This window comes from Cotesia glomerata, linkage group LG1 (assembly GCF_020080835.1).
Source record: "Cotesia glomerata isolate CgM1 linkage group LG1, MPM_Cglom_v2.3, whole genome shotgun sequence".
Taxonomy (NCBI): Eukaryota; Metazoa; Arthropoda; class Insecta; order Hymenoptera; family Braconidae; genus Cotesia; species Cotesia glomerata.
Genome location: NC_058158.1, coordinates 15,083,773 through 15,107,327, shown reverse-complemented (window position 1 = coordinate 15,107,327; position 23,555 = coordinate 15,083,773). Strand labels below are relative to the sequence as shown.

Sequence of the window (23,555 nt, the reverse complement as noted above, 5' to 3'; positions counted from 1 at the left end):
AGTCGATCAGCCACTATTTGGCTTGTATGAATGGCTTGTTTGAAAGAACTGACCCCCCATGGCCAGAAATTGAAAGAATCAAATACGCCCATCGGAATATGTTAGCCTCGTTCCAGTTAATATTGCCCTTGGAGTCGTGCACTTCAATGGAGGACTTAGAAGAGCGCGCGTTCCGCCAAGAACGTATTATACAACGATCCAATATCTACAGACCACCTCCATTACCGCGACACTCAATGTGCCCCTCGTTTGCATTCACGGGGTCGAAAAATACGAGTTACAGTAAGAGGCGACCAGAACAAAGAACCTCAGGTAATCAGTACAGCAAACTATCTCAGTTACAGTTAGCCCAGGATGACATAGGTCTAGAAGAGGAGGGAGACCCCACTGCATCCACGGACATCGACGAAGCTCCAGTAGAACAATTAGAAGCGTTACAGTTGCGGAAAGAAAATCGGAAACCGACAAGGAATTTCCAAACAAACGTTAAAGCCACTCAGGCGAGTAGTGAAGCAGCCAGACCAAAGAGTAGTAAAATATTACCAGAACCACTGGCTACCAGTCTGTCGGTCAAGGAGACCCAACAAGCTCCCGATAAAGTTACAGAGTCCAACCCTACAACGACAGAGCCTTTATGTTGGAATTGTGCCGGAACCGGTCATCGTCGCCGCGATTGCCCAGGACCAAAACGAGTGTTTTGTTACAAGTGTAATGCCTTGGGTTACACCATGGCTAACTGTCCTTTCTGCCATCAGGAAAACGCGAGTTGGTGAGTCAGCCACCGACACACGACTCACCAGCGATGGGAAAACCGTCGGAACCCCAGGAGTCGAAAAACTCGGCCCAAGCTACAGAAATAATTGATTTTACTCAGCTACAGAAAATCTCTTCGGGAAAATCCCCTACAGCCTTTTCGTTACCGTTAACATCGCCGAACAGCCATTAGTAGCCCTAATTGACTCAGGGGCCTCAAAATCCTTCATAGGACCAGAAGGAATAGCTCTAGTTACCAGGTTAGAACTGGGAGTTGATATAATAACTCCACGGCGCGTCATACTCGCCAATGGCGGTATACAACTAATAGATCGCGCGACAAAAGTTAACGTGCAGCTACAGAACTCAATCGTTGAGACTAAACTCCATTGGATGCCATCCTTGTCTCACCCATGCATCCTTGGATTGGATTTCCTCCAGAAAGCAGAGATGGTAATCGATTTTTCAGTCAACCGATGGCACATCCGCTCTCGGCCAACTGAACAGTTTCAATTTACGGCCAACCCCGCTCAATCGTGCACCGTCCTCTGCTGCGGTATACAGACATTATCTACAGGGGAAAAGGAAACGCTACAGAAATTTCTGGACGAGAACATACAGTCTACAGGGAGAATAGGGGTCACTCATTTAGTAGAACACGATATCGACGTGGGAGATCAACAACCCATTAAGCTCAAGCCGTATAACGTTACGCCGATCATTTTAGAGTCGATGTGGAAGGAAGTCGACAAGATGTTAGAGGACGGAGTCGTTGAACCGTCCCACAGTCAGTGGTCCAGCCCTGTTGTGATGGTACGCAAACCCAACAATAAGTGGCGTTTTTGTATTGATTACAGGAAATTAAATGCAGTTACAGTGAAGGATGCATATCCGCTACCGAATATGACAAGCATTTTGGATCAACTCAGGAGAGCGAGGTACATTACGACCTTAGATCTTAGTCAAGCGTATTTTCAAATTCCCTTGACTCTTCGAGCACGTCCTTTGACGGCCTTTGTGGTACCGGGAAGAGGGTTGTTCCATTTCCGGAGAATGCCCTTCGGGTTGACCAACGCTCCAGCGACCTTTCAGAGAATGATTGATCACATCATTGGTCCAGAGATGTATCCTCACGTTTTTGTGTATTTGGATGACATCATAATAGTTACAGAAACACTCGAACAACACCTGGAGTGGCTAAAGAAAGTGTTGAAGAAGCTCCGGGAAGCGGGTCTAACAATTAATAGAGAGAAAAGCGAGTTCTGCTGCTCAGAAGTTCGTTATCTCGATTTTTGGTCAACTCAGACGGACTTCAAGTCGACCCAGAGAAAACAGCTGCAGTACGTGAATTCCCAGTTCCAAGGAACATTAAACAATTAAGACGATTCCTGGGAATGGCGTCTTGGTACAGAAGATTTATTCCAGAGTTTGCGACAATCGCTTCACCACTTACAGCCCTCTTAAAGAAAAATCAACCATGGGAATGGGGCCCAGATCAAGATGTCGCCAGCGAAACACTCAAGGAATGTTTAACTTCAGCTCCAGTACTGGCTTGCCCAGACTTTAGTAAACCGTTCACGCTACAGACTGATGCTAGTTCAGTGGGTCTAGGCGCTGCGTTGACCCAAGTCATTGATGATCAAGAGCGTGTCATCGCGTATGCGAGTCGCGCATTAACCGACGCAGAAAAAAAGTACACCGTCACAGAGCAAGAATGCCTTGCTGTTATCTGGTCGATCCGTAAGTTCCGGTGTTACTTAGAAGGATACGAGTTTACAGTGGTTACAGACCATAGCAGTCTACGATGGTTACATAACCTCAAGAACCCGACAGGTAGACTCGCGAGATGGGCTTTAGAACTAATGGATTATTCTTACACCATAATCCATCGCAAGGGTGCCCTTCATCATGTTCCAGATGCATTATCCAGGATTCCAGAGGGTTATGATGAATCCCTGGCAGTTATAGTTGAGGTTCCAGATCGCTGGTACGACAGGCGAAGGAGAGATATACAGCGTAGACCAGACAAGTTTCCAGATTGGCAAATAGAAGAGGGAAGACTTTATTTCCATCGACCTACATACTTCAACGACGCCGAGGTTGAAGATCTTGGATGCGTGGAAATTAGTCTTGAGAAAGGAGCATCATCAACGAGTCCTCAACGAGAACCACTCCACGCCAGAAGCAGGTCATCTCGGAGTTGATAAAACCTGCAGGCGAATAGCCAAACGCTATTATTGGCCGAACATGTTCCAGGATACGGTTAAATTCGTTCGGCACTGTGAAGTCTGCCAACGTACCAAGGTGGAACAGACACCACCTGCAGGCTTCATGGGGGAAGAAAAAGAGTTCAAGAACCATGGACTATGGTTTGCTACAGACATTATGGGACCGCTACCGAAGAAGAGTATGAATGGATATTCATACCTGTTGGTTATACAGGACTTGTACACCAAGTGGATTGAGTTAAAGCCGCTAAGACGAGCTACAGGTGCAACTATCAGCGAAGCACTAGAGGATCTAGTTATTTTTACGATGGGGAGCTCCGAAAGTTTTACTCAGTGATAATGGAACTGAGTACCTCAATAAAGACATCCGAGTCTTGACAGAGCGAGTGGGATTCCACCACATGACAACCCCACCATATCATCCCCAGGCAGATCCGGTAGAACGTGTCAACAGAGTTCTAAAACAATGATCACCGCTTTTATTGGGAACAATCATCCAGAGTGGGACAAAAATATTCCACAGTTCCGCTGCTTCGCGCACAACTCAGCGTTCCATAGCTCCAGTGCCCGCTACAGATTCTGAGTTGTTATAAGGTACGGCGATCAATCGAAAACCTACGCACCGTACCTACTGTCGACGCAGAACAACAAACCACGTCGACCACGGTAACGACCAGTGTCCAAACGGACCTACCGAAGACTAGGGGAACAACCACGCCCGTTACAGCGGAGATCGGAACGCAAACCGATCCAAGAGATGAAGGAGTCCAGGTAGCCATGGAGGTTGTAGAGGAGGCTCTACGACAGGTGACCACAGCTCTAGGAAAAGTTCACGACAAAGAGAATGTCCTGCAGAACAAAAAATAACGCTCAAGGAACGTTAAACAACGTACAAAAACAAGAACGCTCCAGAATCTACGAAGTTCCAGGAAAAGCAGTCTAAGGGTGAGAGCCGAGGTACGATCCCTAAACACTCAAAGGACCCGTTACCATCGAGTGAGAAACCAACTCTCCCCAAGAGACCAGAGTATCCAGGAAGTCGATTCGGCCTGATCCGGAGTGAGCAAGAGCTCCAGAACCCGATGACCCCACCAATTCCACCAACTAAGGAGAGGTTTAACACCTACTCCTCATCCGAATACCGGTCAAGTCCCAGACCGTACTCAGCTCAAGAAAGACTGAAGAGGGCTCGTGATCCATCATGCGAGTCTCCAGTGATCCTGGAAAACCAGATTCCAAGACGTTTCCAAGATCGACGAGTTCCAGAAAGTAGATTAGCCCAACAGCGACAGAGTACAGACTTCCAATGGATGGGGAAGCCGAGAAAATGCTGGAATTGCAGACGAGAAGGCCATCCATTTAGCTCTTGTCCAGAGCCAAGGCACATCTTTTGCCAGATGTGCGGTCGGGCCAACGAGACCGCACGGACGTGTCCAGCATGCGGCCCTAAATGGCGAGCCATGGGCCCGTATAAGAAGGAATATGGGGGCAATGTTCCCTGGGAACAGTTAAGAAAAGCACCCAGGAGGTCTGAGGCAGAGAAATCTCCTCCAAGAGACTAAGACTTGCCATGTAAGTCCCTCAAGCTACAGTACCGTTGTATTCGCTCCGGCGATTACGTTACCGTAGGCCATTGGATCTAGGAGTCAAGCTCCACGAGTCGTAAGACGACAGCTACAGGCAGTTCAAAAACTGCAAAAAGTTTTTGCAAGTTCAAGTCAAAAGAACGTGCAAGTCCACTAACGCTAAGCCAGTCCGAGGTGGAGTAAAGTTCCAGTTGCTTGAGAAGTGGTTCAACATCAGAAGCAGCTCAAGAAGAGGTTCCAGTAAGCAGAGTTCAAGATCAGAGGAAGCAGAATGCAGACCCGGTAGACTCAGACCTCCCCCGGGGGGAAAGGGGTTGTGACGTTATTTTTCACATGGGGTCTGTGACAACTGAGCGTCACATCGAGCACTAGCTCAAAAGTTCGAAAATATTGTACAGCGATAACCCAAGATACTATAAATAGAACGATTTAAAATTTTTTTATTGATTTATGGTAATTGTGGATAGTTAGTTACAGGGTTAGGTAAAGTAGGAGGCCGCGATATCAAGCCTCGCGGTAATACAGGATTTGGGGAATTAGTTCGCGAATTAGTTACAGTAAGATAGAGGAGTGATCATCGATCAAGAGAGTTCGAGTTCGACCGCCGTCCGAGACGGACGTGTTCCAGATAGTCGGTCTTCAACCGTTGTCCAGGTTAGACGCTACAGAAAAATTATTCAGTCTTCGTCCAGGATGGACGCGTTCCCGATAAATTTTTATTCGTCCTCAGAGACGATTATGCTACAGATTCTCTCTTTTTTTTTTGTTTATTTAATTAATTATTTAATTAGCTTCGAGTCGTTTGGGTTATCGCTCCAGTAAGAATCAAATGTAATTAGAATTATTTAATTTTTGTATTTCTAGCTAAAAGTTATATTGAGTTCTGTATGGTTATATTTATTCGAGTTTCCGGTAATTAAGTTCCTGTATCTGTTTTGTTGTAACCCTTATAGTTAAAGTTTTGTTAAGTTTTTTTGGGACTTTGTTAATAAATCAGCTATCAATCCGAAACATCAGCGTCTTGATTTACACACGTTTCCCCAACGTGCAACCGGATCACCCCCTCTCTCCACAATCCACACACTGAGCGACACCGAGTATACCCGCCTTCTCTGCTGCAGCTCCCAGCCTTATTGTTACAGTTCTTTGAGTTTTGGTAATTTCTCGCAAATAAAATTATCTGGCGTCCTTACGGTTATAGATGAGGCAGTTCGCGGGAGTATGAGAGTCGGAAGTATAACGTTTGGGGTTAAATCTCTAGGTTTCCTATTAAAGATATCGTTTGTAGTTTAGTTCAAAGAGACCACCCACCAACCCCTTAAAATCTCGCAGATTTTAACGTTATAATATGTATATATTTCGTTCCATGAGCGCATGCGTAAGGAGCTTATTAAGGCGCACGTGCATCTGCCTTACATTATGTTAATCACCATTTCAAATCATAATAATTAATTTTAATTAATTAAAAATAAATAAGTAGAATCAATTAATATCTTGCATAGAAACTGAATGAGTAAGAAGTAAGTAATTCATTGAAAGCAAATATCATAAGAAAAGTTCAATGCTTCTCAAATAAATCGAGAAAAAACTATTTGTATATTTTATTGTTAATCATTAATTAATATTATCAGCAAATACAGATGTTAGTTGAGTAATTATTGAATTATTAAAAGTCTAAAAATCAAAACGGTTATACTTTGAATTTCCCGTCGCATTAGATGCATTGTGCGCATGCGCGGATTTTAATTAATTTATAATTATTAATAACGACAATAAAATCATTAATATAAAAAAAAAAAAAACATAGACCAATACAGACCTAACGATAAAGAATGCGATTTTGATAAAATTAGCCAGCTTTTCATAGAATGAGGTGCTATTTTTTTTTAGTAAAATTAAAAAATTTTTGTAAAAAAACTATGAGGGACCTAACGAAAATTTTGGTGGACCTATCCGGACCTAACGTAGACCTATCGATTAAGGTCATTTTTACTTCGCGAATCCTTGGATGAGGTGCTAAATTTGCACAGGTATTTTCAAGTTTCCAGTTCCTCATACGGATATTTTTAACTTTTAATTTTTTTTTCTCAATAATTTATTGTTAAGATAATTGTAATAGAATACAAAACTATACTGATAAAAAAGTGAACTTTTGACTCAATAGAAAAAATCTTGAACCATGAAAACTATTTTGAAAAAACTGATTTTCTTGAGTCTAGAGAAAAAATTCTTAAGCCAAGAAATTTTCTTTGGTCAATAATTTTTCTCTTGAATCAAAAATCATTTTCTTCAAAATAGTTTTAATAGTTCAAGATTTTATTCTCGATTCAAGTCAATTTTCTTATCAGTGTATTGATTTTAATTTAATTATCAACGATTTGACCACCAAACGTCGTGCGGATCGAAATAAAACTAAAAAAAAATGATATTTTTTCGGTCAGAATGCAGCTCAGACCATTATTAATGAATTTCCCGATCGTTTTTCCTCCTAAAAAATTTTAGAATCTCCGTTTAAAAACTCAACATTTCAAAATACTATTTTTTGTCTCTCGTTCAAGCAGTTATTGATGAAAGTACCGCCTTTCAAATATCACTAAAAAATTAAAAAAATTCATTTGCTCCTTTAGACTTTTGACTAGTAGTCGAATTTAACTAATACTGAAAACTGACATGAGATTTAATACTAGATCATAGTGGTTTTTTCAGATAACAAATGACTATTCGTTGTAATGTATAATTTGATCGTAATTTTTGAAATAATTTTCTAAAACTTAATGAACATTTTTATATTCCAGAAAAAGCATGACAGAGATGATTATAAAGAGCTTTTGGAATTAGTGTTAATATTCTTAGGTGGTACTCCGAAAAACGGGATCAAATTTAGAGCTCCAGGACCAAATCATCATGCAAGATGGATGGCTAAGGCTCTATATGCTTTAAAAATCTTCATTTTTAAAAAACAGTTTAAAGTCAATGCAACTGAAGTAAATGGACTGAGATATGTCTGCTTATTTCTAGTTAATTTCTACACGGTTTCATGGTTTAATGCACCTTCTGCGATAAAGTCATCCTATTAAGATTTGAATCTGATCAAAAATCTTTATGAATTCCGTTCTGTCCATAAAAAAATGTCTGAAGCAGCAACGGTGACATTTTCAAGACACTTATGGTACTTGTCAGAAGAGTTGGTCGGGTTAGCTTTGTTTGATGACAGAGTTTCCTTTACATGCTAAGAGACAAACCGTAACTGCAATAAAAACGCGAGAAAGTAATGCTTCGAATTCAAAAAAATTTATCGTCAAAGACGTAAGCTTATTATTATCGAAAAACATCGAAGATTTTGCTAGCAAGCAATCTCTATTTTTGTTTGAGCAGTATCAATTACCGTATCAATTTATGGACAAGGATCCAGAGCTCTGGGCATTTGATCGAGATTATCTACATTGCAAATCTGTGTTTTCAGACTTAAAAGTTGTCAACGATCTCGCTGAAAGAGGTGTTGCATTAATCCAGGACTACAACAACTGCTTAACGAGAAATGAAGAACAAAAACAATATTTATTGCAAGTTGTCGAAGAACACAGAAAAAAATTTCCTTACGTTACCAAAAATAAAATTGTAGCTACTTATTCAAAGAAATAAAAAAAAATTTAACTACACGATTGAAACTATGATAATCGTTTTTGTCTGTTATTTTTATTAAGTGATTATAAATTTATTATCATCATTATTTAATCTAATCGTGTAAATTTTATCATGAACCAAAATTATAATAATCTAGTCATAGTAATCAACTTGAAGGAGGGTTCTATTTCACAAATTCTTATTGTAGTTTTTCTGATTCTTACTGGAATTTAGTAAACAATTTTTGATCTAGGAATCTCAATCTTGCTGATTAAAAAAATTAACCATTTGTCTCGATAATCACTCAATTTGTATTCATTGAATATTTCTTTAACGCAAAACATTACTGAAGTAACAATAATATTGTAACGATATTGAACTGCAGACAGTATATAAAGTTTACCAAGCATAAATTTGTAAAAAATTGAATGTACTTTATATTTCTTATTAATTTTTTATATATATTATTGATATACTACATGATATAGATGAAAAATCATAAAAATAGAATTTGTTGAGCCTGTAACTTTTAACCATCAATAATACGAAAAATCTCACCTATACAATTTTGTTGCAAATTTGATATACTAAAAAATTTATACTAAATTTTTTGTTCTATATCATCGATAGTTCAATTGAAAAAGGGAAAAATAATAAAAACAAAACTTTGTAGGTCTGTAGCTTTTTTGTTATTGATTATACAAAAAAATTGTTAAGAACTTTGTTATAGAGCATCAAACGAAATACAAAATTGCTATTTAATTTTTTTTTCTATCTCCAATAGTTTGGCTGTTAAATGCAAAACGTAAAATTTTCAAAAATTCAAATTTCAAAGATCCGTAAAAACTTAAATAATGACGATTGATTTATGACTCAATGACATTTTTTCTCACACATTTAATGCTTAAACACGTCCCATCATTCATATTATCAAAAAAATTTTCTTCACAGCTTGCAGGGTAAAATACTGTTTAAGACCGTACTTTCCATGTTATTTATATGGGAAAACTTAAAGTTCGATGAAGGAGCTCTTAAAATTGAAATTAAGAGATGGCCTTTTGACAGAATTTTTGTTTAGACATATCCTATCATATTTTGGGCTAAGAGTGAAAAAAAAAAAAATATCGTCTTTTTTTGGCACACCCTAATATATATACATATATATATATATATATATATATATATATATATATATATATATATATAGATATAGATACATATATTATAACGGGTATTTTCGTCCCCGTGCGTTAGCGAGGACGAAGTCCAAAATAAATAATCTGGCCTACCTGTTTTATCTGTTGTTGGGCGCCAGGAGCTTTGCTCCGATCACGTCGATTTCCGGCTACTCCGGTCCGGGACTCTCTTCGTCGGGTGGCGGGCCTTAAGGGTACGACTTAATTATAGAGGAACGAGGAAAGTATTCGGGATTGCTCGCAATTAATTCACAATTAATTAAAAAAAATTAATAGAGAAATTTAAATTATAAATTTATTAACAATAAATGAAACGATTGGTTAATAATGACAAATCAAGAAAATAAACGCAAGGAAAATTAATAACAATAATAATCGCCGACGCTGTCGTCGATTCGCAGTTCGCGACCCGAACAAGGAAAAGTTCAAAGTCGCCGCAATAATAATAATGAGTTACTCGTAATAATCCACTTAATACTAACTCGCGAGATACTCAAAAAGATAATAAACCTTCGCTCAGCTAAATTAATGACCAGCGACTCAAAAAAAAATTAAATCATCGCTCAAATTAATTAACGGCAATTAATTAACTAAATAATATAATAATCTTCGCTGAACCCACGTAAATACAATTAAGCAAGTTAATAAAACATAAATCGTTTTATCAATTCAGTTACTGTCAGTAAATTAACAAAAAAAACATTAATCTTCGCTAACTTCAGTTAATAACAATTTATTACTCAAGAAATAAATCGATTCGCCGGCTTTAATTAATGATGATTAATTAGAAATAATAACAACACAAAAAAAGATAAATCTCCGCTTGCTTTAATTAATAACGATTAACTAAATAAGTAAAACTCGATAATCGATGCGCCAAAATTCAATTAACAATAGCCAAATTAAATTTCAAGATTTAAATGATCTATTCACCGAATTTAATTAAACCTTAAATAATAAAATTCAATCGTCGAATTTACTCAATAATTAAATTAAATACTTAAGAAAAAAAAAAAATTTTTCAATAATCACTCAGTTCTCTGTCACTGAGTCTCACACAGTTCAAATTCTATTCTAAGTCCCCAATGCTCCGCTGAGAGTGGGCAACTTACGTCCGATTGCCTGCCTCGGACGCGGCAGCCGTTTCTCAGGTTCCCTCTCCGTAGGCGAACCTCTTACTCAACGTCGGTAAATCGTACGAACCCGAAGCTCGATCAATGGGTAATCGAACTCATCGATTACCCCGGGAGTACAAAATCAACCAGCATAATACTTATAACGAACAATGAAAATTATACATCCGTAAACACACACAAAAAAAAATTGGCGGTACCTAAATACCTCGTGGGATTATCTCTGCTGAGTGACTCAACTTAGCCTTGACGTTCTTACACTATGACTCGACTAGTGTCGAGTACAATTAGTAATAAATAAATTAATTATTTAATGAACCCAATCCAACTGTTTAATTAACAAACTCGAATCCCACGAGCTACTTCAATTGAGACAAAGCCACTCACCCTGGTCACAGCGTCGACCTGAAGTTATTCCTGGGTTGTTCTGCCACCAAGTCGCTCTCGGCTTCCACGTCGGACTCTTGGATAATGGATTCCTTGGCGAGGATACTTGCTGATTCTTTGGAACCCGAACACGTCGACTAACAATCACACCAGAACACGCGTCGTACTGTATGCCGCTTTCGTCGAGGAACTAATTAGCAACAGCTAATTATCGTCGCACTGCCTTTATTTTTCGGCAACCCAAAATTAGCACACTACGTCGTGGCTAATTAAATATACGTAGATTTCAAACGCCAGAATTACTCAAGGAGTTTTCCCCAAAAATAACAAAAAAAACTAAGTATCGTAAAAACGTGTCTGCACACGGCAAGTCGGAAACGTGGAAGAAAAAAAAGCATCAGCACATGTCGCATTCTTTTTCCTCTCCCCTCTCTGCTGGGTCCGTCGTTGGCTGTGAACTCCAGAGATGGCGCCGTAAGTCCAATTTTCCGATATCGACATTTTGAATGATGTATTGGCTGGAGCATTGGAGCGCTCGACAGCTAGCTTTACCCTTCACGCATGCGTCGATTGCTCACTTCGAGTTCCAATCAGTCCGTCGTTTCGCTCGCTCTCGAGACAGCCATCCTCCCGTCGTTGATGATCTTGCAGGTTACCCACGTCGATGATCCTCGTTGTTTCTCTTCGCGGGTTCGTGGCCGGCGTCGTTAGTACCGTCACAATAATTAAGTACTTAAATCTAACTTAAAGCTACTTACTTACTAAATCAAATTACATTTTATCGCATTAGATTTTGGTTTCGCGCGCAATCGAGCTTCGTTCGAGTTTCTACACGCGAGGGCAACTCGGTCGCGGCGAATCCAACCAATGGGCATAAAATAAAATAAAAAAACTCAATTAAAATTTCCTTTAAAATTAAATTCAAAAAGGTAAAATTAGAGAAACAACGCCTTAACAGGTGGCGCTAAAAGCGGCCTGTTACAATATATATATATATATATATATATATATATATATATATATATATATATATATATATATATATATATATATAGAATATATATAGATAGAATATATAGAATATATATATAGAATTTTTGTTTAGACATATCCTATCATATTTTGGGCTAAGAGTGAAAAAAAAAAAATATCGTCTTTTTTTGGCACACCCTAATATATATATATATGAGGGTGTCACTTTTAGGCGACTTTTTTTTTCAACGAAAAAACAGACTGAAAACTTGCATGAAGGTGAGAACAGAAGCCTGTTCAAAGCGGAGCTCTTAATATTAATATTTATAGGTGTCTGTCTCTAATTTTTCATTTCCCATTTAAATAACAAGGGAAAAAAAATTCTTTTTTTTGTTATTTTTCTAGCTTGGCATGCGCACCTCATATAAATAAGTCTATAGCATATTCTTGTAGGGAATTCAACGCTCTACAAAAAAGGTCTCTTACACTTTTATCATAAATACAGCCGTTCTAAAGTTAGAATATATATATATATATATATATATATATATATATATATATATATATATATATATATATATATATATATATATATATATATATATTTATATAGGGTGTCCCAAAAGTCACGGACGCCATTGTAGCATCTGATGAAAAAAATAATTCTGAGACGAAAAGTCCTTAGCCATTTTTCAATTAACCGCATAGATAATTAATTATTAATTAAAAATAACGTCTCTTTATTTGTTAGAGAGAGAGCGCCAGTGTCCAGTAAAATATGTGCCAAACAAAGACACAACTAACTGTATGACTAACTAGTTTCTATAGCTAACGTAGTCACACATATTTACTTACACATTCACACGTGCAAGCATCTTCGTTGGAACGCACTTAACTTGACACTAGTGCTCTCTCTTTAACGCATAAAAGGACGTTATTTATTTATTTATTTATTTAATTTATTTATTTATTACCAGGATACAAAATTAGTATATACATACAAAATATGCACCTATAGAGGTGTTATAAAAAACACCTGTACATAGACCTGGAGAAACAAAAACTTATCAATAAAAAGACTTAATATTAATATATAAAATATCATTATCATACCAAGATGGCGGCTGACACGCAGCCTGTTAATAAATCTAATGAAACTTTCAAGTATCATTCGAATATGAAAATACCAAAAATAGTGATCTGTATAATATGTGAAAGTGTTTATCATGAAGGTGATTTTAACAGATATAAAAAAGGTTTCTACGTGGGTAAACGCTTAATTGTGTGTCCAGAGCACAGTGTCGAAAATATAACCTCTTTCTACCACACTTTACTCCATGAAAACTCAAGGAAAATTATTGCACAGATAAAACAACATGAGAAAGAAGATTTAAAATTATGCTTAAGCAGTAGTGTGATGTTAGATTCACCTAACTCACAGGATTTACTAAATAAAACGGTAAGGAATAATGAAGATGAGCAGTTGGTAAATGCTAATATGGAAATTGAATTATTACGTGATTTAAACCAAGAACTAAAATCTAAAAACCATCTATTAACAGAACTACTAGAACGGAATAAAGTGGAGTTGAACAATAACAAATCTTTCGCTGATGCCTTAAAAGCAAACAATAAAGAAAGGCTCCCTGAAGTAGTTCCAGCCATTGTCATTAAAACGAGGAATAAAGAAACCGGCAAAAACTGCGTACAGATAGTTAAAAAAAACATCACAGCAAATACCAGCGCACAAATAAAAAATGTATTATCTACAAAATCAGGCTCAGTGGTTTTGAAATGTAAACACAAACAAGATGTCGCAAGAACCAAGGCGGTGCTTGCAGAAAAACTTAGTTTCAATTATGAAGTAGAACAAGAGAAAATGAGTGATCCCAAAATAAAAATTTATGATATTGATAGTGACATGGACAAAGATGAATTGATTGAGGACATATGTAACAGAAATAATGCATTTTTTGACAACAATTTTAAAATTGTCGCTGATTTTTTTAATAACAAGAGGAAACGTAGCATAATACTTGAAGTGTCGTCAAACATCTATCTTAGTGTCATGTCTACGAGAGTGTTATTTGTCGGACATAAGAGTTGTCGTGTGTTTGATGTTTTTAATTTGAGTTTATGTTACAAGTGTGGCCGTGCTAATCACAGTCACAAAAAGTGTAACAATGAAGTGAACTGTCTAATATGTGCTGGGAATCATGATACTAATAAGTTCACCAGCACTACTAAAAGATGCATTAACTGTGTTTATTATAACAATAAATTTAATAAAAACAACTGTACGGATCATGTAGCAACAGATGTCAGTGCGTGCGAATACCTTAAATTCAAATATAATAATGTAATAAAAACAACTGATTACCCTATAATACCACAGATACCAACCCACTTTGGTAAAGTACTTGAACCAAAGAGGGCAGCAGCATAAATTTTTAACAAGTGCTTATTACTTATCATAAATGAATACTACTTTCTAATAATATGATCTCTAATCAAGATTTAAATTGTGTTATTGAAGAGTCAATAGACATAATTGATGATTTAAATGCCAAACTTGCTGATAGTGATCTTTCTATACTACATGTTAATATTAGAAGTCTCAGCGCCAACTTTGAAAAACTAGAATTATTCTTAGAACGATTACATTGTAAGCCTTATGTTATTATCTGTGCAGAAACTTGGAATCTAGTAGAATATAAGTTTTTTTCGTTGAGGGATTATAGTATATATTATAATCAAAGTTTTGTAAATAAGGCAGATGGAGTAGTAATCTATGTTTCAAATTCTCTAACTCATACTACTACTATAGACATAGTCGGGCGTTGCAATTTTATTACTACATGTATAAATATAAATAATGGTCTAGTTTTAAAAATAAGTGGAATATATAGATGTCACGATATTGATAAAGATGAATTTATAAGAAATCTGAGTAGTTATATAGATGCCAACTCGAAAATTAAAAATCACATACTCGTTGGCGATTTTAATATAAACTTAAATAATACAGATTGTCACTCAGACTTACTTTTGTCTTGTCTTTTGGACATGAACTATCACCTATATTTCAACAATACTACAAGACCAAATAACTACAACGGATCGTGCATAGATAATATGTTTGTTAAATCTAATAGTAATAATTTAAAATCTTTTACCTATAGTCAAACACTTACTGATCACTTTCCATTGTTTTTATCGTTTAAATTTCAAAAGTCAATAAATCGTAAAGAACCCAAGCCATATCTTAACTATAAATTACTCGAAAAAAATTGTAGCAATATAGCCTGGGATGATATATTAAATATACATGATCCAAATCTAGCCATTAAAAATAATCCAAATCTAGCCAAAATTACATTAATTTGGTTGGGTTCGAATAAAAAACTTTAAGTGATTTGTAATTACCCACGAATCGTGATGTTTTATGTTTATTTTTCTATAAACATCGAACAGATAAACTATTCATTCGCGAAAGTTCTAGATTCGTTCTGTGTGAGGTTATCAAAGTGTGGAATAAGTTCACATTACCAGGAAACAATTCACATCATTCAATTGGAAAAATTGAAAAATTACATAAAAACTGGCAAAGAACTCAAGTACATAAAGCTCGCAAAAAATCTCCCGCACAACAATTGGCCAAAAAAACTTTTATCAATTCTCTCGACAAACTGTTCGATATTGCACCGCAGAATGTTTTTACAACATTACCCGAGTCGAAATTTAGAGCCCATTTAGAACCTTCTAAAATCGGATCTATTTCGGACTTAAGGGCTCAAACTAGAGCCTATTTCCATGTTTAAGTAGGTCCAGTTTTGGTCCCACAAGCGCTACAAATTTCCATTTTCAGCGCTTTAGGGTTCAAAATCGGACCTGATGAAAATAAAAATTAGATCCGATTTTGAACCCCTGAGTCCTCTTTTATTGTTATTTTTTTATAAATTAATTTTTATTTCCCTTAGTTGCCACGACTGGCCCATGCCTGGTTACCAGGACTGTGCCCTAGTCAACTTCCAAGTCTACCTCATGCTATTTGATAAGAAATAATAAAAAAATTAATTTTTTAAGCGTCATTTTTTTTTATTTGATTTTAGATGTAGAGCTAACGCAAATTCAGACTGTTTGACTCTTATTTAAACCTAACTTTCGCTAATCATAGAAATAACGTGAAAATCGCATCCGTCCTATCCGAGATTCGAACCCGAGCCGCACGCTTGCTAGACCGATACCTAACCCCTACACTATACGACCGATAGAGAGAGAGCACTAGTGTCAAGTCAAGTGCGTTACAACGAAGACGCTTGCACGTGTGAATGTGTAAGTAAATATGTGTGACTACGTTAGCTATATATCCTACTAGAAACTAGTTAGTCATACAGTTAGTTGTGTCTTTGTTTGGCACATACTTTACTGGACACTGGCGCTCTCTCTCTAACAAATAAAGAGACGTTATTTTTAATTAATAATTAATTATCTATGTGTCTGATTAAAAAATGGCTAAGGACTTTTCGTCTCAGAATTATTTTGTTTATCAGATGCTACAATGGCGTCCGTGACTTTTGGGACACCATGTATAATGATGAAGTGTGATGGTTTAATATTTATATAATTTATGTTATTTAATATTGTGTTTTGATGAAAATTAACTATTTTTTACACATGGTTATTAATTAAAAAAATGAAAAAGTCAAGTCCTTATATTACTCTAGACTTTGTACATCACTCTGTGGATTTTCAATATTTTATTATGAATTTTAATATTTAAAATTATCAATATTAAAAATTTAACTGTAAATTATTAAATTTTAATTTTTTTAAAGACCATATCAATTTTGACGATATGTAATTGTTTTGGTTGAATAATAAATTTTCAATTTTAGCATTTGCTAACAAATATTCGCTAAGCAATAAATTTTTACAATAATTTTGAAGAAATTCATCGTGTTGAATCAAGACGAAAAATTCTTGAATCAAATAAAATTCACTTAAACCAATATAAATTTCTTAGTTTAAGAATTTTTGTCTTCAGATCAAGAAAAAAAATGTTTTTAGTTAATAAATTTAATTTTTCAATTATTGATGAAAATTTTCATTAAATAATTGATAGAAAAATCAATTTTTAATAAATATAATTTTCGTGTCATTTTGAGTTCTCCGAGCTCAAAAATCTGATAGAAGTTTAATAAAACACTATTTTTTGAATTTTTAAACTGCAATAACTTTTGAATGAATGAACCGATTTCTACAAGGTTAGCGGCATTTGACGTAGTTTTTGAAGCCTCACAACGAATATTTCAGTTCAAATTGATCGAACTAGGAATTTCGAAGTAATTCCCAAAAACTACTTTTTTTGGTTTTCTTTCGACAACGATAACTAACTAACAAATCAACTGATTTTGACCGGGCCGGCTGCGATCAACGTGGTTTATCGATGTTAAGAGCTGATTAGTTTTAAGAATCGATCGGTAAATCCGTTTAAAAGTTATTCCAAAAGAACCACATTTGAAAAAAAATTTTTTTGTAATTTTTTTGAGATTTCTCACTTTTCTTAATTTTTTAATTTCGATAGACACAAAAAAATTAATACCATAAACTCAGTAAAAGGCCAAAAAAAGTTAGACAAGTTGAAAAACTCATATGATAAACATTTTCTGAAGGTGGCCTATTTTGCACCGCATTTTTAATTTTTTATATTCAATAAACAGAACAAATTAATGTCAAATACTTGGCAAACGACTAAAAAAAACGTAAAACCAGAGAAAAACATTAAGGATTTCAACATTTTAGTTTTAATAGGTCCGTTTTGCCCCCCCCCCCTTCTCTTACTTAATGATTAATTAACTTTAGATTTTCCATTGAATGGCCAAGGCTAAGTTATCCACTCTTGACCCAAGCCTAGCGGCACACCATTAAATAGCCAGAGCTAGATGAGCCAGTCTTGGTTCAAGTCTGGTTCACCAAAGGAACGGCCGAGACTAATTGTATTACGCGCCTCTTCCTCGAGATCAAATCGTAGTACCTCTACTATATGCCTTTGTCACCACACTTTTTTAAAGAATAAATAAAAAAGTTGTGTCTGCGCATGACCAGCGCCGCCATGATACCTCATTCTTCATCTTTGTGCCGGAGTCGTCACATGTTAAAAAATTAATCCAGTAATTACTTAAATAAATAAATAAAAAATTACAAGTTTATTTATTATGGGAAAATTAAAAAAACGTCATCGAGATGATTCATCAGACGAAGAAAGCGGTAGGAACATCAAAAAAAGATTAGACCGCTCAGAAAAATTAATGACAAATTTTTTTGATGATCGTAAGTATAATTAAATAACGACATATTTAACAAATTACTTAAAAATTGTATAATAGTTACAAATTACTGAAACGGAAAATTTTGGCAACTAATTTGCAATTAGTGAGTCATGCTATTTTCCATGCAGCTACCTATCAACCGCGTCGGTCCAACCGGCGTGGCAGTTTGGTTATACATGGTATTGTTGACAAGGCCTTGCAAGGGTTGTCATAAAAAATATTCATGTAGTAAATAATCAACATTACAATTACAATAAAAACATTACCTTTTTAAGGATTGTTAGAATATTTAATTGTTGATTCGACGTTCTAACCTCTGCTAGGTTAAAAAAAAACAAAAAAAAAAAAAAACAAAATAAAAAAATCCAAGCTAAAAAAAAATTTTTTCTTGTTGGTTAGGTGATTATTATGATCCTCGAGAACATCATTCGCGGAGAGATGATCGAGATTATAGACACCGACGTAGGTATCACCGTCATGCTACGCCAGGTCGCTATGATAATGCTTCTCGATCGGAGGTTTATGGCAGTTCCGATGGAAGTCGGCCTTATAGCCGTGACAGAAGTCGGTCTTATAGCCGTGACAGTAGGGAAGATGATTTTAGCGACCATTACGTGATAGAGGACCCGAAAGATACAACTCAAGAAGATGTTGGTATCGGTAAAACACCAGCCACAGATAAAAGTGCCATCACAATTCCTACAAAGGATAATGATTCTGAGCAACTTGCGTAAGCTCAGTCAACAGATACTAAGGTTACGGTCACGGAGCAATCCACGCTAACTCAGTCAACAGATGCTACTGTTAAGGTCACGGAGCAACCTACGCTAGCTCAGTCAAAAGATGCTACCGTAACGAGCACGGAGGAAAAATCTAGGGAACAACCTTTAGATCAAGAGGTTTTAAAGGCGATTGGAGACCTGTTAGAACCAGATAGAGTGTTACTGCCAGCTATCCACAAGGATCTTGCCATAAGAGTCGAGGAGATCATCAACAAAGGTCTTCCAGTGGCAGAGAGAAAAACTCTACTAAAAAAATTTCCTCCTCCAAAGAATGGGTTATTCATGGACCCACCTAAACTCAACTTTGAAATAAAGACCAACCTGGCAGAGAGTATTGTCAAAAGAGATGATAGAATTGTTGAAAAACAAGCTCGAGTTTCAGCAGGTCTTTCTGGATTAACTAAGTTAATGTCTATAAGCTTGCAACTTCCACAGGATCAGAAGTTAGCAATGTTAGAAATACTAGGTGGTGTTTCCAGAATCTTAGCAGATCTTCAACATGAGGAGTCTGAAATTAGAAGAAGTTTGAAGCCTGGTTCCCTGTATTTCGATCAATGTTTGATTCAGAACCCCTTGAATTTAAACCAAATATTAATTTATTATTTACTTTTAACAGGGAACCCCACCCAGTTTGGCGGACAATTACCCTGGTATCAGGGATTATATCAGGAAAGCCTACGCACTAAAAGAGGTACCAGAAGATTCCATAGAAGTCATGTTGACGTCTTTGAGTGGAGGATCCTTAAAACAGTACGACACTGGGTTGAAAAAGTGGTGGAGTTTCTGCAAAATCAACGAAATAAACCCACTTTCTTGCACAATACCTAACGTACTAATATTTTTGACATCACAGTATAATCAAGGCGCGACTCATGGAACTCTGAACAGCTTCCGGTCGGCGATAGCACTCATTTTCGGCCCAAATCTTGGAGAGAATCCGGAAATCAAGAGGTTCTTCAAAGGAGTCTCAAAATTGAGGCCACCCAGACTGAAGTACGACTGTACTTGGGATCCAGGATTAGTTTTGGACTTGTTAAAAAAATGGGGTCCTAATGACAAGGTGAACCTGGAAAAACAATCGCTGAAAGTAGTTTCATTATTAGCGTTGGTGACAGGTCATCGAATGCAAACACTGTCACTAATAGATGTTAGAAATATCAGTGTGGGAGACAAAGCTATCAAGATAAAGATTCCCGAAAACATTAAGACATCGAAGCTCAACAGAAATCAACCCGTGCTATCAATTCCTTTTTATCCAGACAATATTTTGATTTGTCCGGCTACCTCGTTGAATCTATATCTAAAAGAAACTAAGCCATTAAGAAAGGAAGAAAACAGACTGCTCATTTCTTTCCGAAAACCGCACAAGGCCGTGACACCGCAGACATTGAGCAGATGGATTAAGGAAGTACTGTCTGAAAGTGGAGTAGATACTGCGATTTTCACTGCATATAGTACTCGACACGCATCTACTTCAGCAGCCAGCCGAAGTGGTGTCACTATCGATTGCATTTTAAAAACTGCTGGCTGGTCAGCAAAGTCACAAACTTTTGCTAGATTCTATAAAAGAAATCTGATCGAAGACAAAAATGTCTTTGCGTTAAGTATTTTAAATAACTAACTTTGCTCACTAGATATAAGAAACTAATAAATAATTAATTACTGGTAATAACATATATATGTCTTAATAGATAAATAGCCGTAACAACTTTAAACAGCTCCGATATGATCTCGAGGAAGAGGCGCGTAATACAATTAAATGATTAAACGAGCTTACCTGTAAGTGATGTTCAATCATAATAGTATGAAGCGCCTCTTCCGAAGAGATCAACTCCCTCCCAATAAATAATTCCCTTATTTTTTACTCCTTAATTGAATAAAAAACCCCCTTAATTATTGTTACGGCCCAACTTTGAAAGAATGAGGTATCATGGCGGCGCTGGTCATGCGCAGACACAACTTTTTTATTTATACTTTAAAAAAGTGTGGTGACAAAGGCATATGGGTCATTCCACCAAATAAGAACATTTTTACGGGGCGACCCTCGCAGATTATGTTTTAAATTTATGGAGGTGTTCTCTATCATAAGACAAAAATTCCCTGAGAGTTTTAGCTCTTAATACGCAGCGGTCTTGAAGTTATGATTTTTTGAAATTTTGGAAAAAATTTTTTTTCAACTTTTTCGTCAATTTTTCTGATATGGAAAAAATTTTTAAACAAAATTGACAAACATTGTATTTTGTAGGAAAAATTCTCAGCTTTTGAATGAAAATATTTATTTTTTTATAAACTCATCAGAAGACCCTTAAAAATCGAATTAAAGTGGAAAAATTGATTTTTCTCGGTGTGCAGCCCAAAATTCTTCAAATTTGAATTTTTTTTCTGAAAGCTGAGAGTTTTTTACACAAAATGTAGCGTTTTGCCAATGTGCATATTTTTTGTTTCGTCACAATTAAATTAAACGCAAATTCAATATAATTAAAATACTTTTATTTTTGAACTTTTTTGAGATGTGGACACAGTTTTAATGAAAGCATAACCAATTTCATCTTTTAAAGGCACAAAAGTGTGTAATGACTGTGTACCTTTCACCGTTTTCGATTGAGAATATCGTACGACTAACACATTTTTTTTTATTAAATAATCGTCATTAGCTATAAAAGTAAAGTCAACGCTTGTAAAATTTTTCGTTCCCCAGGAAAACAAATCTTGTGGTTTCAGTATATGCTCTTTATTGTTCATTTGTAATGAAGCTCTAGCAGCATATCGTTTTAATGAACCCGCAAACCATCGCATGGTGTTTTGCCATAGGCAGTTGCAAAAAAATGCCACTCAGCGTTGATTTCGAAGTCAGCATAATGATAACATAAGTTTGTAAATGCTTTCTTGTTTTTGAATTTTTGTGGAGCTCCATCAGAGAAGTAAAAAATCGTATTGATAACAGCAAACTTCTTTTTAAGAAAGGCAATCAATTGCTCTTGAAATAAATAAATTAAAACTGTGTCGTGCTTAAGACAATCTGAAATACCAACAAAGCTCAAATGCTTAATAGTATCATTTTCGTTATAATAAATCACCATTGGAAATATAGTAGCTTGATCATTATTCCAATGAAAGCCTTGAGCTGCTTCCTGCACAACAAATGCATAATTTTCCGCAAAGTCAAATACTACGGCGAATTCCCCGCTCTTTAAATTTAGTTTTGTATCAGAAAAAAATTGACTTTGTGTTTTCGCAATAAAATCATGTTTCAAAAGCTTATCAAGTTGCGTCACTAAAGTTTCGATGAAGTCTTCGGAATCTGAAGTAACATTCACAATAGTACAACGGTCTGTTGATGTCCACATTTTATATTGGATTTCATTAACATCAGATTCTTTAAACGACACACGAAAATAATCAGCGATTTCTTCATTATTTGGACAACTATTGCACATTCTGGAAAAGCACGATTCTTTTGGATTGTTACAAACTAATTTATTTAATAAATTTTTGTAAATTGGCTGAGATTCTACAACCCAATCGGTGTTTTTCGCAAATTTTGGAAAATTACATCCTAAATGGAATAAATGTAATAAAATTAATAACTAGTTTTAGTACAATTATAGAGAATGTCAAATACACAAGTACCTTCTAACATCAATTTTACATTTTGATGAATAGTACAAACACATACGACATGTGTACCACTACTTCCAGCAAGAATACAATAAGTAGGCCTCAAACTAGCGAATTTAAAAAATCTGATTGCCACTGAATTATATTGCGCTTTGAAGCTTTGGTACAATTCTTTTAAATTACAAAGAATCAACTTTTTTACACGCTTTTTATTAGCTTCACTTGTATGTCAGTTTGTCAGTTTGTCAGTTTGTCAGTTTGTCAGTTTGTCAGTATGTAACTCTCCTTCGCATAAAGAGACTACCATAATGATATTATTTAAATTTTGATTATTATCAACCTAGAACCCAGGTGATGACCTTCCTAGTCATCCTCTGATGACCATCCCGAAGTTCTATCTCGAAACCAGGTGTTTTCCTCCGTAGGTTTTCATCGGGAATGGCACAGATAAACCCGTACATCAACCCGGAATCCTCTGATGACCATCCCGAAGTTATATCTCGAAACCAGGTGTTTTCCTCCGTAGGTTTTCATCGGGAATGGCACAGATAAACCCGTACATCAACCCGGAATCCTCTGATGACCATCCCGAAGTTATATTTCGAAACCAGGTGTTTTCCTCCGTAGGTTTTCATCGGGAATGGCACAGATAAACCCGTACATCAACCCGGAATCCTCTGATGACCATCCCGAAGTTATATCTCGAAACCAGGTGTTTTCCTCCGTAGGTTTTCATCGGGAATGGCACAGATAAACCCGTACATCAACCCGGAATCCTCTGATGACCATCCCGAAGTTATATCTCGAAACCAGGTGTTTTCCTCCGTAGGTTTTCATCGGGAATGGCACAGATAAACCCGTACATCAACCCGGAATCCTCTGATGACCATCCCGAAGTTATATCTCGAAACCAGGTGTTTTCTTCCGTAGGTTTTCATCGGGAA

At 36.2% G+C, this 23,555-nt stretch overlaps 1 protein-coding gene across 1 annotated transcript; it reads right to left on the bottom strand.

The window, feature by feature from the left end:
• Nucleotides 1-21,764: 21,764 nt before the first annotated feature.
• LOC123275245 lies at nt 21,765-22,768 on the bottom strand. Its single transcript, XM_044743228.1, has 2 exons — nt 22,624-22,768; nt 21,765-22,549 (listed from the first exon to the last, which is right to left on the bottom strand). The coding sequence occupies exons 1-2, from the start codon at nt 22,631-22,633 to the stop codon at nt 21,765-21,767; spliced, it is 795 nt and encodes a 264-aa protein (XP_044599163.1). The 5' UTR covers nt 22,634-22,768.
• Nucleotides 22,769-23,555: the final 787 nt, after the last annotated feature.